General features: G+C 63.7%; 1 protein-coding gene across 4 annotated transcripts; it reads left to right on the top strand.

The window, feature by feature from the left end:
- Nucleotides 1-1,576: 1,576 nt before the first annotated feature.
- Nucleotides 1,577-13,653, top strand: SHROOM4 (shroom family member 4). 4 transcript variants are annotated; one of them, XM_088062528.1, is made up of 10 exons: nt 1,577-1,730; nt 5,075-5,226; nt 6,342-6,473; nt 6,995-8,942; nt 9,142-9,203; nt 9,614-10,180; nt 10,429-10,851; nt 10,934-11,123; nt 11,665-11,937; nt 12,019-13,653. In XM_088062528.1, the coding sequence occupies exons 1-10, from the start codon at nt 1,605-1,607 to the stop codon at nt 12,286-12,288; spliced, it is 4,143 nt and encodes a 1,380-aa protein (XP_087918654.1). In that variant the 5' UTR covers nt 1,577-1,604; the 3' UTR covers nt 12,289-13,653. The 4 variants fall into 4 exon arrangements, with proteins under 4 accessions (XP_087918654.1, XP_087918653.1, XP_014112005.1 ...); XM_088062527.1 differs by having other exon boundaries at nt 9,593-10,180; XM_014256530.2 differs by having other exon boundaries at nt 9,581-10,180.
- Nucleotides 13,654-14,187: the final 534 nt, after the last annotated feature.

Below are 14,187 nucleotides of genomic sequence, written 5' to 3'. Positions count from 1 at the left end.
GGCAGCAGCAGTCATGAGTGGGGGCATGACAAGGCAGGTGGGAAAGCCATAGGGAAGAGCAGGAGATTTTGGTCGGGGTGGTGGACATGTCAGCGATGGACATATCACGGCTGTATTGGGGGGGAGGGAGGGAAGGACCGTGCATCTCTCCTGGGAGGGCTCCAGCACTACAAATAGCCCAGGTACCACTCCACCCTGCACCCCGTCACACTCTGGCTGTACTGGCCTGCTTGAAGCTGGGCTGTGCAGGGAGCAGGCAGAGTTCAAGGCAGGCGCTTGTGGACAGGGACTACCAAGAAAAACTTGAGACCCTTCCAGCACTGGGAATAAACAAGCTTAGGGTGTCTCACCAGCCTGGCACTGCAAGCCTACCCTCCCGGGAATCCGTGGCAGGCAACCAGGGGCCGCAGGCGCTGCTTGCAGAGCAGAGCTTTCCAGGCCGGCTGGGCTGTCTGGGAAGGAGATGAGTAAGAGCCGTGGCCCCAGGCGGGAAGGGGAGGAGCAGGATTCTCGGGATCCCCCGGGAATCCGTGCCGATCCACTCCCACCATCCCCGGCTGCCATCCGCCGCCTCCTCCTCCCCCGCCTCAATTCCCTCCAGCGGCACAGCTGCCTCTGGACCTGGCAGGGAAACGACAAAGGTGAAGAACGGCCAAACTGCTACACACACCCTAAGGTGCCCAGCAGGATCTGGCCAGGGTGGGGGCTGGCATGGGTAGGTCAGACAGGAGCCAGCAACATGTGCTGGCCTGCAGGCGGTGGAGCTTGGGGCGCCAGTGTGACTGTGCAGTGGGGAGCCGGGGGGAGCCGCATCACGCTACTGCCACCCCCTTGCACCCGCGTGAGTGCTGTGGAACTGCCACCGTGCCAGGCTAAGCTGTGCCAAGCAGGCCCTATTGGTGTGCGTTCCTGGTGGCACCATATTGTGTTGAACCAAACTGGCTTATTTTGAGCTGAACTGTGCATGGTCAAGCCAGGCCAGGCTCTGCTAAGCTGAAGTGTGACAGCCCTGCTTGTCCAAATCAACCAAGTTGAACTGCACTGAACAAAACTGGAGCAGGCCAAGTGATGCTAAGCCAGGTGAGGCCCCTGGTTGTTCTGCGCTGTACCCGACTTAACTTTGCCAGCCCTGTGTCATGTTGAACTGAGCTGAGCCAAGCCAGAACGTGCCAACCCAGCTGAACTGCACCGAGGCATGCCAGGCTGAGCCGTGCTGGGCCAGTTAACCCGTGCTGGCCCCTCTGCCATCCCATGTTGAGCTGAGCTGTGCTCTGTCGTGCTGCACTGAGGTCTGCCAGCTTTCCGTATCATGCCATGCTGTGGCTGGTCTGTACCAAGCTGAGCCAAGCGGTTCCCTTCAGGTCCCTGGGCTAAAGGATGGCATGCTAAGCTACTGAGTAGAAAGGTGCCGTGCCATTGTGTGCCGAGCCGTGCCGTGCCGGCCGCCGCCGTCCCCCCGCGCCTCATTGGCGGCGGCGGAGCAGTCCCGGTGCGGGCCGGCCCCGCCCCGCACTCGCCCCGCGCCGCTCAGCCCGGGCGGGCGGGGGTGTCATTTCCTCCACAGCTCGGGGCCGGGCCGGGATGGGGCTGTAGCTGTAGCCGCCATGGAGCGGGCCGAGGGCCGGCCCGGCGCCCCCCAGTACGTGCATGTGCAGCTGCAGGGGGGCGCGCCCTGGGGCTTCACGCTGCGCGGCGGGCTAGAGCACGGCGAGCCCCTCATCGTCTCCAAGGTAGGCACCGCCGGCACAGTCCCGCGTGGGCTCCGCGGCATCCCCGCACGAGGGGCCTCCCGCCGGTGGCGGGGCGCGGGAGCTGGGAGGACACCCGGGGCGCGGTGGCGTCGGGGGTGCGGGGAGCCCCGGCCGCGGGGTCTCGTGTCCTGGCGCGGCGGGACGGGGGCGGCCACTCGCACCCACGATCCCCGCGACCCTCCACTTAGAGCCGCGGGGAAGAGTGAGAGCGAGAGGGGCGGAGGGACAGCCCGGGCCCGGCGGCAGGAGGAAATTCCTCTGGCACATCCGTTGGGCTGGCGTCGAAGGCGGCCCCCACATTCCCCCTCACGTCTTTCCCGGTCCCGTCCCACGGGCCGTAGCCGGGGGAGGTCAGCCCCCTGTGTGCCCATCCGTCAGTGCCGCGCCCATGGGCGCCCCGGGCACCTGGCTCTGCGGGGTCGTTTAGGGCCACGGTGGGGGAACCAGAGTCCGTCCCGTCATACCCCAGCACCCCTAGAACGCAGGGCCACGACTGCGCCCGGGACGGGGCTGGCGCCGGGGTGTGATGCCGAGCGGAGCCCGGCCGCAGCCCGGTGCGAGTGCTGAGGGTGACCCCTGCGGCCCCGGCGTCTCGCAACGCAGAGGGTCATCGATTCCTGCGGCCCCCGCCAGCGCATCGCCCCGCTGGGAGACTCGCGGGGAGACCCGCAGGGAGCCGGGCAACAGTCAGGGGAACTCCAATAGCCACCCCTCCACGGAGCCCAGCCGGGGCCCCGTCGCTGGATGATTTGGCCGCCCGCCCCCCGCCGGTGTCACCCTCCTGCTAAGCCGGGGTGCGGCAGGCCGGGGCTGGCGGCCCCTGCCTCGAGCCGGGCTGACTGCGCCCCCGGGCCGTTCCACGCCCTCGGCGGGACGCGGGCAGCGCGGTCTGGCTGGGGGAGCTGGAAAAGTGGCTCCGGTCCCAGCCGTGCGCCCTGAGGTGGCACCGCCGGCGGGCGGGGAGCCGGGCGCCGAGGGAGTAACTGCTCGCGTCCCGACTCGCTGCCGGTCTTCGGGGTGGTGGGTCCCCTGCGTCCGCCGATTGCCGCAGGGCCCGGGGATGTTCCTCACCACTTTTGAGAAGGGGTTGGCTTGCGGGCCACGGGGTGTCAGCCTCCGCGCTCCCACGGACACGCCGCCACCGCGTGTGCTCGGCAGACAAAAGGGGCTTGTTCCAGCGCTCTGTGCATTCAGGGAAGGGTCCCCCGGGGCCGCTGCTCCGCCGCTGCGGCCGGCCGAGGTGTGTGCGGGGAGGGGGCGGCGCGAGGGGCACGGGCCGGAAAGGGGAAGGGCGTCCCCGCTCGCGGTGGCGGAGTTTGGCCTCTGAGCCCACTCCGGGCGGGATCCCTTCCTGTGGCAGTCTCACGGCGGTGCTCACACGCGCTCTTAAGCCTTCCATGCGGTTACGAAAGCCCTCTGGCACAGGCTTCCCCGGGCACGTCAGGGGCAAGGACGGAGGTTGGTGTGGGGCAGGGTGGACACAGCTCTGGCACTGTTCTGGTTGTGACTCCTATGACAAGTTTCTCCTGAGACAAGCAGACATTCCCGTGAGCCATCTGGTGCCCGCTATTAGGACCCAGAGTGAACTCCAGGGATGGTGCTGGGGAAGTGTCCTGGGCTAGCCCAGCCAGGCAGGGCAGCAGGCAGCGAGGGTTTGGCTGCCACTGGCAGTGGGGTTTGGCTGCTGAGTTCACTGGTGGCAAAGGCAGAACAAGGGGCTGTTTGTGCCAGATTTAGCTCCTGGTGAGTGATGCCAGGACTGAGCCTGTCTGTCCTGGTGCGTGTGATGGCCCAGACACGGTTGCAGACCTGGCGGTATTCTGCAGCAGTGGAGACACCTTTCAGCTCTGACACATCTCCATGGCCGTGGCAGGCAGGGCTGGGTGGGCATGTGGCTGGACAGAGGACTGAGGTGAAGGTGCAGCCTCCCTTGCATGCTCTGCTGGTGCCCCGTGGTGGGCAGCAGCATGGCAGGGGGTAAACCCAGGTGCTCCACCGACTGCATGGTAGGACTGGGAGCCCTCACGGGCAGTCAGGGTCCCCTGCCAGGAAGGCAGCCCCATGGCTGACATATGGGTAGGAGGGCAGCCTGCCTGCACAGCAGCCTGCTGTGCCCAGCCTGGGCATGGCATTCCAGTCCTAAGGTCCCTGAAAAAAAATGGGAGAACTGTCGGTTCTGGGCACAGCTGTGCCAGACAGGGCCATGGGGTAGAGGTGCACTGGGCGGGAGGCTTGGCTGCCCCTGGCTTACTCTGTCCTAAGGTGACATTTTGTCCAGGGGTAATGGAATGCCCCCTGAACCCTGCCCAACATTAGGGCTGGAAAGTGGTGGCCAGTGGTACATGCACAATGACTGACCTGCTAGGGAGCCATGTGTGCTCCCTGGCACTGGGGTCTGGCTGCTGCCCAGGCTGACCCTGCAGGCATAGTGAGCAGAACTCATTCCTTGGCCAGGCCTGGGAGCAACTGGGCAGGATGAAGAGCCCATGGGCAGGGTGGGTGCAGGAGCCCCAGCATGGGACCAGGTTAGCTCTGCCCTGAAGGTAGCTATAGGGTCTTGCCACATCCATGCTGGGCATGGGGCACCCCAGATCCTGCCCCATGCACCTGCATGCCCTGTGGTACTGCCATCACGCAGTAGCAGCTCCAGTCACTTGCCAGCCCTGTGGTGTAGACTTGGTGATCCCTGGCCATTGCAGTGGCCGGATGGGCAGAGATCAGTGCCGGCATGTGTGGCCCAGCTGGGCACCGCTTGTTCCAGGGCTGCCAGGATTGCACCTACTGGCTAGGGCAGAGGGCATGGGCCAGAGTCTCATGTGCTGGCAGCACCATGGCCTTACTTCCTCTAAGCACAGCAATACAGGGTGCCAGGTTCATTTTGGCCATGGGTGTCAGGGAGGGTAGGCATGTGCCAGGGCTCAGCACTTCCCCTACTGTTGTCTCCTATGGGCATATAGAGTGGGATGGCATCCTTTGGGCATTGAAATCACCAAGGGTGCCCAGATGGGCTCCGTGTGGGGTTGGAAGCAGCAGCAAGGGGCTGGCATCCACTCCGGACAAAGGGCCCTTGTGCTGCCTGTGCCTGCGGGGGAATCTGCTGGGATGGGACATTTTTCTTTCTCCCCTCTCCCTAATGCCCTTGCTCAGAAATTCATGTGACCAGAGAAGGGGGAGAGCCTGGCCCCGCAGATCCCTCTGTGGTGCCTGGGGCTCAGCACCTTCTCTGAAGCCTCTTTTCCCCCTGACACGTAGTGGCCTTGGAACATCCCCTGGGGTATTCTGGGGGCTGTGCCCCCCCCTTGATGCTTCTCTTTGTCACCCAGGTGGAGGATGGGGGCAAGGCTGCACTATCCCGCCGGCTGCAGCCAGGTGATGAGCTGGTGAACATCAGTGGGACGCCGCTGTACGGATCCCGCCAGGAGGCCCTGATCCTCATCAAGGGCTCCTACCGCACTCTGAAGATGGTCGTTCGCAGGTTGGCGGTGCTGTGGAGGGGACACAGGGAGGGCCAGTGGGGCTTTACCTGCCTGGGTGACTGGCAGGAACCTGGAGGTGCCCTTATCTCCAGCTTGGAGGTGTCCCTCGCTGGGACGGGGTGGGGAGCAGCTGCTGTCAGCACTCCCGCTGAGTGGGGGTTCCCCAGCCAGCAGAGCCAGGGCAGTGTGTTGGGCTCGCCACCCCCTCGCTGGGCGGTATCCTCAAGTGTGGCCGCTCCTCTCCCTTCCTGCCTGCCTGCCTCCTGCCTGCCTGCTTGCCTGGGAAAGGAAGGAGAGGCAGGGCTGGGCCTTGCAGTCCCTTCCCCCCCCAACCCCTGCAATTGCATCCATTCTCTGGCTGCATCCTGACCGACTCCAGCTCCAGCAGCACTCAGGGGCAGGGACGGCGCAAGGGCACTGCCCAAGGGGCAGGGGTCCCATGGGACTGTGCTGGGGCTCAGCATCATCCATGGTGAGTTTGGGGGTTCTGGAAAGTCCCTGTGCTGACCTCACAGTCTTGACTGACCTAGTCTCGTCCAGTCAGTAGATGCTGTGGCAGCACTGGGCAGCTGGGAGGTACAGGAGGTGGCTTCTGACCATGTCTGTGCAGTGGCATGTGCTGGGGGGACTGGAGAGTCCTATAGATACTGTGAGGGGTGGGACAGGGACCAGCACAGGACCCTTCCCGGAGACATGATGTGGCTGGTGCTTGCGGCAGATGCTGTGGGACAAAGGAACAAGGGGGAAGGTCAGGCTTGTGGTAGAGACTGACATGGCCCCAGTGTCCCTTGGTGGAGCCAGTCCAGTCCCAACAGGGACACTTGCCCTACTCAGGGCTTTGCCTATGGGCTGTGCGGGGGCAATGTCCTCGGTCCCCTGTTGATACGGTAACAGGAATGCTGCAGTCTGGGGAGCCTTGGCCACCTGGGTGAGCTGTGGGATCCCCTTGCCCAGTGCTGGGTGCTTGCAGGGCTGGACCCTCCTCGCTTCCATCCCCTTTGGGCGGGCACTGGCCTGGGGGGGACAGGAAGCCCCGTAGGAAGTGACTTCAGCCCCGGTTCCTTGGCCTGGCTTCCTCCCCATTCTTGTCCTTTCCCGCTGTTGCTCTTGGCAGGAGGAGCGTGCCCGTTCTCCGGCCCCATTCCTGGCACGTGGCCAAACTTGCCGAAAGCCGCCCAGACGTCCCCACCATGCACTGCCCGGCTGATGCCTTCAGCCTCTCGTGGCCATCGGGGTGTGATGTCAGGTGAGACCTTGGGGGCACTTATGAGACTGCACATGGGGAGGGGGCAGATGGGACATCCTCTTGGGTTGTGGCACTGGGGGTGGTGTAGATGTTTGCATACACTACTTTCAGGCATCCCTCCTCGTCCTGCACTACCCTTTCCCCTCTCTGTTTACTCCCTGCTCCCGGCAGGAAGGGGCGGTGGCTCTGCTGGAGACAGCCAGGAGCTGCTTAGTCCCACTGCCCCCACTGCCAGAGCTGGGAGGTCTTGGGTGGCTGGAGTCACACACACCCTGTGTTCCCTATGCCTGCTCCCCTTGCCAGTGCCAGGCAGCCTTGGTGGTGGCCCCAGCCTGGGGGTGAAGGGAAGGCTGGGGCAGTGGTGCCCTGCGCTCTGTTGTCGCAGGGAGGGTGTATGTGTGGGGGTGGGCTCCATGGGATCTCTGTGAAGCTGGATGGGGAGCAAGTGCCTGTAATGCTGGCATGGGGCCAGGCAGCAGAAAGCTGTCGCTGCAGTGGAACCCACTGTCCTGGCACTGCAGCACTGACCGGAGCAGCTCCATCGGGAGCATGGAGAGCCTGGACCATCCCAGCCAGGCCTACTATGAAGGAGACCCCTCACCCGTTGACCAGGGCATGTACCACAGCAAGCGGGACTCGGCCTACAGCTCCTTCTCTGCCAGCTCCATCGCCTCTGACTGCGCCCTCTCTCTCCGTCCTGAAGAGGCCGTGTCCATTGACTCCAGCCTCCAAGGCCCCTGCAAAGCCCCTGACAGGCGCTACCTGAGCACAGGAGCTGAGCCAACTGCCAGCTGGCACCCTGAGGCCTGGCGGGCACCTGTGCCCCCTCAGCCCCCCGTCAGGAGGGACAGCCTGCGGGCAGCCCCGGCTGGCAGAGGGGACAGGCGCCAGGCATCAGTGTCAGCGGACATGCTGCATGCCAAGGGCCGGTGGATCTCTGACACCTTCCTCTGCCAGCGGGATGGGGAGGCGGAAGTAGTGGGCAGGAGGACATCGGCACCATACCCCATGAAGGACCGTCCCTCTGCTGACCAGTATTGCGTGCTGAGCTCCCACCCGGACCGACACCCAGCTGAGCCGCTCCTGGGGGAGAGCATGGAGTCTGACAACCAGCCATACCTGGCTGACAGCAGGCACCGAGTGCCTGATGCCATGACAGCAGGTGACAACCCATTGCTGTCTCCTCTCAAGGGCCTCATGTCGCATCGTCACAGTGCTCCCGAACAACTGTTGGCTTCCCAGCTCCGCTCCCTCCAACTGGGCACCAACAGCGGGCGAGCCTCGCCAGCCCCCAGTGGGCAATGCTGGACCTTGTCCCCACTGCATCCTGAGGGCAGCCAGGGGGGAGCCACAGGGGCCGCCCAGGACCCCCCGCACTGCTCAGAGCCTTGCTGCTGCCCACCGCCCTGCCGCTGCTGCCCTGAGCTGCAGCAAGCCTGCGGGCAGGATGGCCAGGGGACCAGCCCAGCACTCAGCACTGAGGGGCCAGTGGAGGAGGAGAGCCGGGGAGGGGGCCGGAGGGCTGGGGGTCCTCCCCACCGCTCTGCTCAGATGCGCCGCCGCAGCGACCGCTTTGCCACCAGCCTGCGCAATGAGATCCAGCGGCGCAAGGCCCAGCTGCAGAAGAGCCGGGGCCCTGGGGCACCTCTGCCTGGTGAGGAGCCAGTGGAGGAGACTGAGGAGCCCCCCGAGGGCAGTGTACTGGCAGAGCGGCCTCTTGCCCTGCCTGAGTGTCTCAGCCCCGCACCGAGTGAGGACAGCAGGAGCACCAGCCGCTCTGCAGACCGGGGTATTCCCACCCCTGACCCAGTGCCAGCCCCCAAAGGGCCCCTGTCCCCTGAGCGGGTGGTGCCAACAGCCAGGGGCCGCTGGTGCTGGTCCCCGGAAAACAAGCTGCAGCAGCAGCACTCGTCCAGCCCCAGTGAACTGGAGGGCTATGGCCAGGGCCCGGCAGCCCGCAGCTCCCCACCACGGAGCAGTGACGAAGCTGTCCTGCTGCCCTTCGCTGACCGCCGCCGGTTCTTTGAGGAGAGCAGCCGACTGGCACCACCCCGCTACAGCAAGCCACCAGCAGGTGATCCCGGTGCCTTCCAGCCCCCTGGCCCTGAGCACCGCGATGTGCGCCGCCTCTCTGTGGACCAGCCCTACAGCCCCCCCTCACCCAGCCGCCCTGGCTCTGCTGGCCCCTATGCCGAGTGCTGCCAGGAGCAGCCCCACTGTTACAAGCCGCTGGGGAGGCCAGGGGACCTGGATTACCGGCGGGGCTTCTCCTACCCCTGTGGGGTTCCTGTGCGCCCTGAGCCCTGCCGCTACTGTGGAGGGGACCTGTGCCCACCACCGCTGCCCCGTGGCCGCACCTGCCGCTGTCACCCTGTGCCCTGGGTGCGCTGCCCTGACTGCTGCTGCCCAGCCCCCCATCCTGGGCGAGAGGAGAGTGATGCCTGGCCCCCCAGGAGAGCTTTTGCCTCAGTGAGTAATGCCCTGTGGGACTGTGCTGGGGAGCAGCACTGACACTACCTTGCACCCCTGGACCATGACCCTGAGTTGGGATGTGGGGTACTGTGCCCCCCATTAGCCCTGCAGACCTCCTGCATGCCTTCTGCACCTGAATGGGGATGGGACAAAGGTTCTGGGGACGGCATTACACACTGCCTTCCCCCACACACAGGAATTTCCTCAGGATGAGTGGGAACCACCTACAATAACCAGGAAAGTCAGCCAGTCCATCAGGTGAGCCTATGCCAGGTGCCACTCAGTGAGGACCTCCACCGGGGGCATGTGGAGACTGCTATGATTTTGATTGGGGATGTACAAAGTGCTTCCCATACTGCCTTGGCCATCCTTGGCGTGGTGCCCTTTGAGGCAGGAGGGGACACGCAGGACAGGGGGGTGTGAGGAGGTGTCCACAGCAAAGGTGGTCCATCCTTACCCTTCCCTAAAGGTCTGGGGCCATCTTGGGGGGGCTGTGCCCGGCAGATGAGCCTGGGTTTCTCCCACCAGTGTGACTGGATGACTAACTGGGGTAAATGAGGCAGGGCATGAAATGGGCCTGAACTGCCAGATGGGTGACTGTGTGCGGGAGGACGGGTACCTCATTCTCTTCTTAGTGAGCTCTCCAGCTACCCACTGGGTTTCCCAAGGCTTGGCCCATTCCACACCTGCCTTGAGAGCACCGAACCAGAGTGGCCACCCTGCTACCGGGCCACATCCACGCATGACCTTTTGTGGGATAGTGACCGCCTGGCTCACGCCCCTGAGAGCCCCCCGGATCTGCTGCACCGCCCACTACGGGGAAGAGCCTTCTCTGAGAGCCACCTCAACCTGGAACCTTCCAGCCCCTGGGGCCGTGACCAGAAGGACCTTTTTCGTGCCAAGCTCGACCCTCCCAGCATCCCCAAAAAGAAGGGCCCCCCACCTCCCCGCCCACCTCCACCCAACTGGGAGAAGTACAGGCAGCGCCGGGCATCCCAGCACCCTCCAGATGGTGCTGGGCATGGCTCTGTCTTCTCTGCTGCCCCAGTGCCAATCCACAGCATTGCTAAGGTAGTGAGGGAGCGGTCACAGAGCCTCACCGGGGAGCAGAAAGGCCAGTCCTGGGGGCACACTGCTCGTCCGCCTGCTCCACCAGGTGCCTGGCCCCGACCTGAGCCACCCAGATCACTCCGCAGGACTCCTGGGCCTGATGCTGCCAACGCTGAGATTTGCAGGCAAGTGGTGCCACAGCATGGGGGGTTGGGAGTGAGAAAGCGGGCACAGCCGGGACACATGAGGGGGTTTTTGTGGTCCCTTGTACCCTGTATCAGAGCATCCTAATCCACCCCTTGGAGCACCCTGTGGGGGTCTTTTGCATTGAGGGGTGTCGCTGACCCCTTTCCCTGGCATGGCCATAGCCTTGAGTGTCCCTGCCCCCATGGGTGGGCAGGGGAGCTGACATGCCCTGGGTGGGTGTTGGCAGGGTGTCAGGAGCTGGGGAGAAGCGGACAAAGATGAAGCAGTCCTGGGAGATGGAGGAGCAGCCCCAAAGGCTCATCCAGAACCAGGAGCAGGGCTGTGCCAGTCCCCATGGCGGGGGTGAGTGCTCCCTGTCCCTCCATTTTGGCTCTGGCCCTGCCCTGCCCGAGGCAGTCAAGCCCAGTTCTGAGGCAGTGGAAGGGCTGAGCTGCCAGGGCAGCTGGCCCCAGTCCCGCTGCATGGACTCCAAGGAACGGCTGTGGGACGTGGCTGTCAGGGACCATTCCCTGGCCAGTGCCCTGGCCCCCTTGGCTTCCCCTGGCACCGCCACTGAGGTGATGGGTGAGCTGCTGGTGACAGGGGAGCAACAGGCCTGGCGGAAGCGTCTCCAGCAGGACTGGCACCTGGAGGCCCTGGCACAGGACAGGTAGGGCTGGCACGGCACTGGACCCCATGCCAGGGGTAGGCTGACACCCACAGTATTCATCACTGTATCTCTGTCTCCCCAGGCAAGGTTTCGAGCCCATCTCGCCACCTCCCAGGAGTGCTGCCAGCTCCAGTTCCTTCTCAGTGCACTGTGGTGTTGCAGTGGGCAAAGCTGAGCCACTCAACAAGGTAAAGGCGCTGCCGGAGGTAGTGGAGGGGAGCTCGGAGGAGGAGGAGGAGGAGGAGGTGGACCGTGAGCTGGTGGAAAAGAAGGTACAGATGCTGCTGGGAACAATTCTCTCATGGTTCCCCACTGCCCTGGTCAGGTGTTCGTGGAGACTGGGGGCATTCCTAGATGCTCACAGGGACTGAGGCATCATTGGCTGCTTCTGGGAGCTGGGGACATCACCAGGCACTCAGGGGTACAGGGGTCATTGCTGGATGCTTGCTGGGACCAGGAACATTGCCATATACTCACAGGGGGTTGGGATACGCCAGATGTCTGCAAGGACCATGGGCATTGTCGGGTGCTTGCAGGACCTGGGAGTCTCACCAGACGCTTGTGGATGCTTGCAGGGACTGGGATATTTCCAGATGCCCACAGGGACTGGGGGCATCATTAAGTACACATGGAGCAGACTCCATTGACAGAGCCTTATGGGGGCTGGGAATTGCCAGTAGCTCATGGGAACCAGGGGTACTGCAAGGGTCTTGTGTATTGTGGGCCCCAGCACAGCACCCCTACACCTCTGTGCCAGTCCCCTGATCCCATGGGGAGTGGCCCCAGTTACCCCTGACCCCTTTGCTCTGGCAGCTGCAGCTGATCGACAGCCTGAGCCGCAAGCTGGTGGTGCTGCAGGAGGCACAACGGGGGCTGCAGGAGGACATCAGCGCCAATGGGGCACTGGGTGAGGATGTGGCTGCCCGCCTGCAAGCCCTCTGCACCCCAGGGGAGTTCGACAAGTACCGCCTCTTCGTGGGTGACCTGGACAAGGTGGTCAACCTCCTGCTCTCCCTCTCGGGGCGCCTGGCCCGGGTGGAAACTGCCCTGGGCAGCCTGGGGCCGCATGCCCCTGCTGAGGACAAGGTGGGCTTGGGGGAGGGGACCCTCATCCATGAGGTTCTAGGCTGCAGGATGCCCTGCCAATGCCAGCTGTCTCGCCCACAGCTGGCCCTGCGGGAGAAGCAGCGGCTGCTGGTGGCACAGCTGGAGGATGCCAAAGAGCTGAAGGAGCACGTGGGGCGGCGGGAGGAGGCAGTGGGTGCCATGGTGGCGCGGTACCTGCCCGCCGAGCACCTCCAGGACTACCAGCACTTTGTCAAGATGAAGTCGGCCCTCATTGCTGAGCAGCGGGAGCTGGAAGAGAAGATCAAGCTGGGCCAGGAGCAGCTCAGGTGCCTGCGTGAGAGCCTTGGCCAGGCCTCCAAGGACTGCTAGCCCCCTATCCAGCATCCGTCCAGGATCCTGGCTGTGATCCCAGCTTGCTGCCAAAGCGGATCCAACCCCTTGTGGGCTCTCCCTGTGTCTGTCCATTTGTCCAGCCCCTGCTTTTTATTTATTTTTCTGATTTACCAAGCAGGGCAGGGGTTGCCAGTCCAGGTGCTGACAGGGGCTGTTGTGCCACGGAGTTGTCATGGGCTCTTGGCCACTCAGTAGCCTGTGGCTCAGCAAGACCAGATGGATGGATGCTATCACCAGTCTCATGGGCATTTCTGTGCCTACAGGGTCCCTCCAACTTGTCCTGGACACCAGTGCCTGTCTTGTATCTGGTGTACATGACTTAAACACCCCCCAGCTACCCCGGAGCATATTCATGCAGCACCTGAAAGGGTTAAACTGTGCTCACCCTCTGTCATGTCTGTTTGTCCAACTCTGTCCATCTGTCCGGTGGGAGCTGAAGGAATTTCAGCCCCAGCATCCTCTTCCTCCCCATTGTGTCAGAAACAATGGCCCCAGCCAGAGGGTTCTTAACCCACTCCCTGCTGGCTGAGGGACCACAGGGGGCCAAGGTGAGTACCAGTAGGTGCTGTGTACCTGTGTCTTGGGATGGTACCATGCCAGGGCATGGGATTCTGGGACAGTACACTGAGGCCTGTAGCTACCCTGTCACCAATGCTGTGGGCATGAAGACAACCGGGCTTCATCCAGCCCTCAGCTGGATGCTTCTAGCTCAACACCTGGAGTGATTAATTGAGGAAGAACCACATTAAGGACAAAATGGGGTAGCTGTCCCCTCCTTTGTCCTGCAACAGCCACAAATAGCACTTAGATGTCACCCCTGCCACTGTCTACCTGTCTCCATAGCAGGAGCAGGTGCCTTCATACCGATTTTGCACAATGGTTTAATGCAACCAGCAGGAGCTTTGGGGCAGGGGTGTAAATGTTTCGTGGAGGCAGGTGGGCTGCAGTACTTTGGGGTGGCCCCATAGCTGGACATCCCAGCCCAAGGTTCAGGCAGCATCCATGTCTGCCTGTGTGCTCCAGCAGCAGCCCCCTGTGTTGCTACCCCTGCTCTGGACTACCCTTAGCCTGTTAAACACTGCACCCCACATCTGTCAGGCTGTACTGTGGGATGGTGCCTGACAAGAGTGGGGTTCTCAACATTCCCTCCATCTCAGCCAACCCCCAGGATCATTGTTAGGACCAAAGACTGCACCTCCTGTGGGCCATGCTGCTCTCACGGTGGAGTTCAGCAGCTCTGTACAGGGCCCTGTGCTGGAGGAGCTGCCAGTGCCTGCATGTTACTGCATGCCATTGTATCTCTAACAGTAAAGCAGCAGCAGGAGCTGCACATCTGTCCCAGCTGTGTCTTGCATGGTTTGTCCTTGTGCCCCAACAAGTGGCATCAGAGCAGGGAGGGGGTAATTGCTCCAGCTGGGATGAACCAAGGTTTGGCAAGCTCTTGGGAGCTGAATGCCCCTGTGGGATGGGGCACCTGAAGTGCAGCTGTGAGCAGGGTGTCTTCTGCACCCGGTGCTCTTAGGCTGAGCTGGGGCACGGGTCAGTGCCTGGACCCTTCCGCGGGGATGCACGTAGGGGTTCAGAGAACTTGGGCGGTGGATACAGCGTTTCCCCTGGCAATCTGCCAGGGCATAGCTGCCGGAGCTTTCGGGGCAGCCCCGGGGAGGGCGTGGCCGTGCCCGGGGGGATGTCGCCGTGCAGGTGCCGCGGTTCCCCACGGTGCGGCAGGGGGGTGCCCGGGCCGTTCCCCGCGGGAGCTCCGGGGCGGCGGCGGCCGCTGGGAGGCGCCAGTCCTCGGCCGGAGCGCGCGCGTGCACGTGGGCGGGGCGCGCAGGTGTGCGCGGGCACGCGCGGGAGTGGGCAGGGCAGCGCGCG

Source organism: Pseudopodoces humilis, chromosome 15 (assembly GCF_049639895.1).
Source record: "Pseudopodoces humilis isolate 2021_Gansu_Grassland_sample_001 chromosome 15, ASM4963989v1, whole genome shotgun sequence".
Lineage (NCBI taxonomy): Eukaryota > Metazoa > Chordata > Aves > Passeriformes > Paridae > Pseudopodoces > Pseudopodoces humilis.
This window is presented reverse-complemented; position numbering and strand designations above follow the sequence as displayed.

Bases quoted from the DNA above. Each gene is read 5' to 3' on its own strand.
- SHROOM4 (XM_014256530.2), top strand. From the start codon at position 1,605: ATGGAGCGGGCCGAGGGCCGGCCCGGCGCCCCCCAGTACGTGCATGTG. The intron at 6,474-6,994 runs GTGAGACCTTGG...CTGGCACTGCAG, and splicing joins CCATCGGGGTGTGATGTCAG to CACTGACCGGAGCAGCTCCA. The intron at 10,181-10,428 runs GCAAGTGGTGCC...GGGTGTTGGCAG, and splicing joins GCCAACGCTGAGATTTGCAG to GGTGTCAGGAGCTGGGGAGA.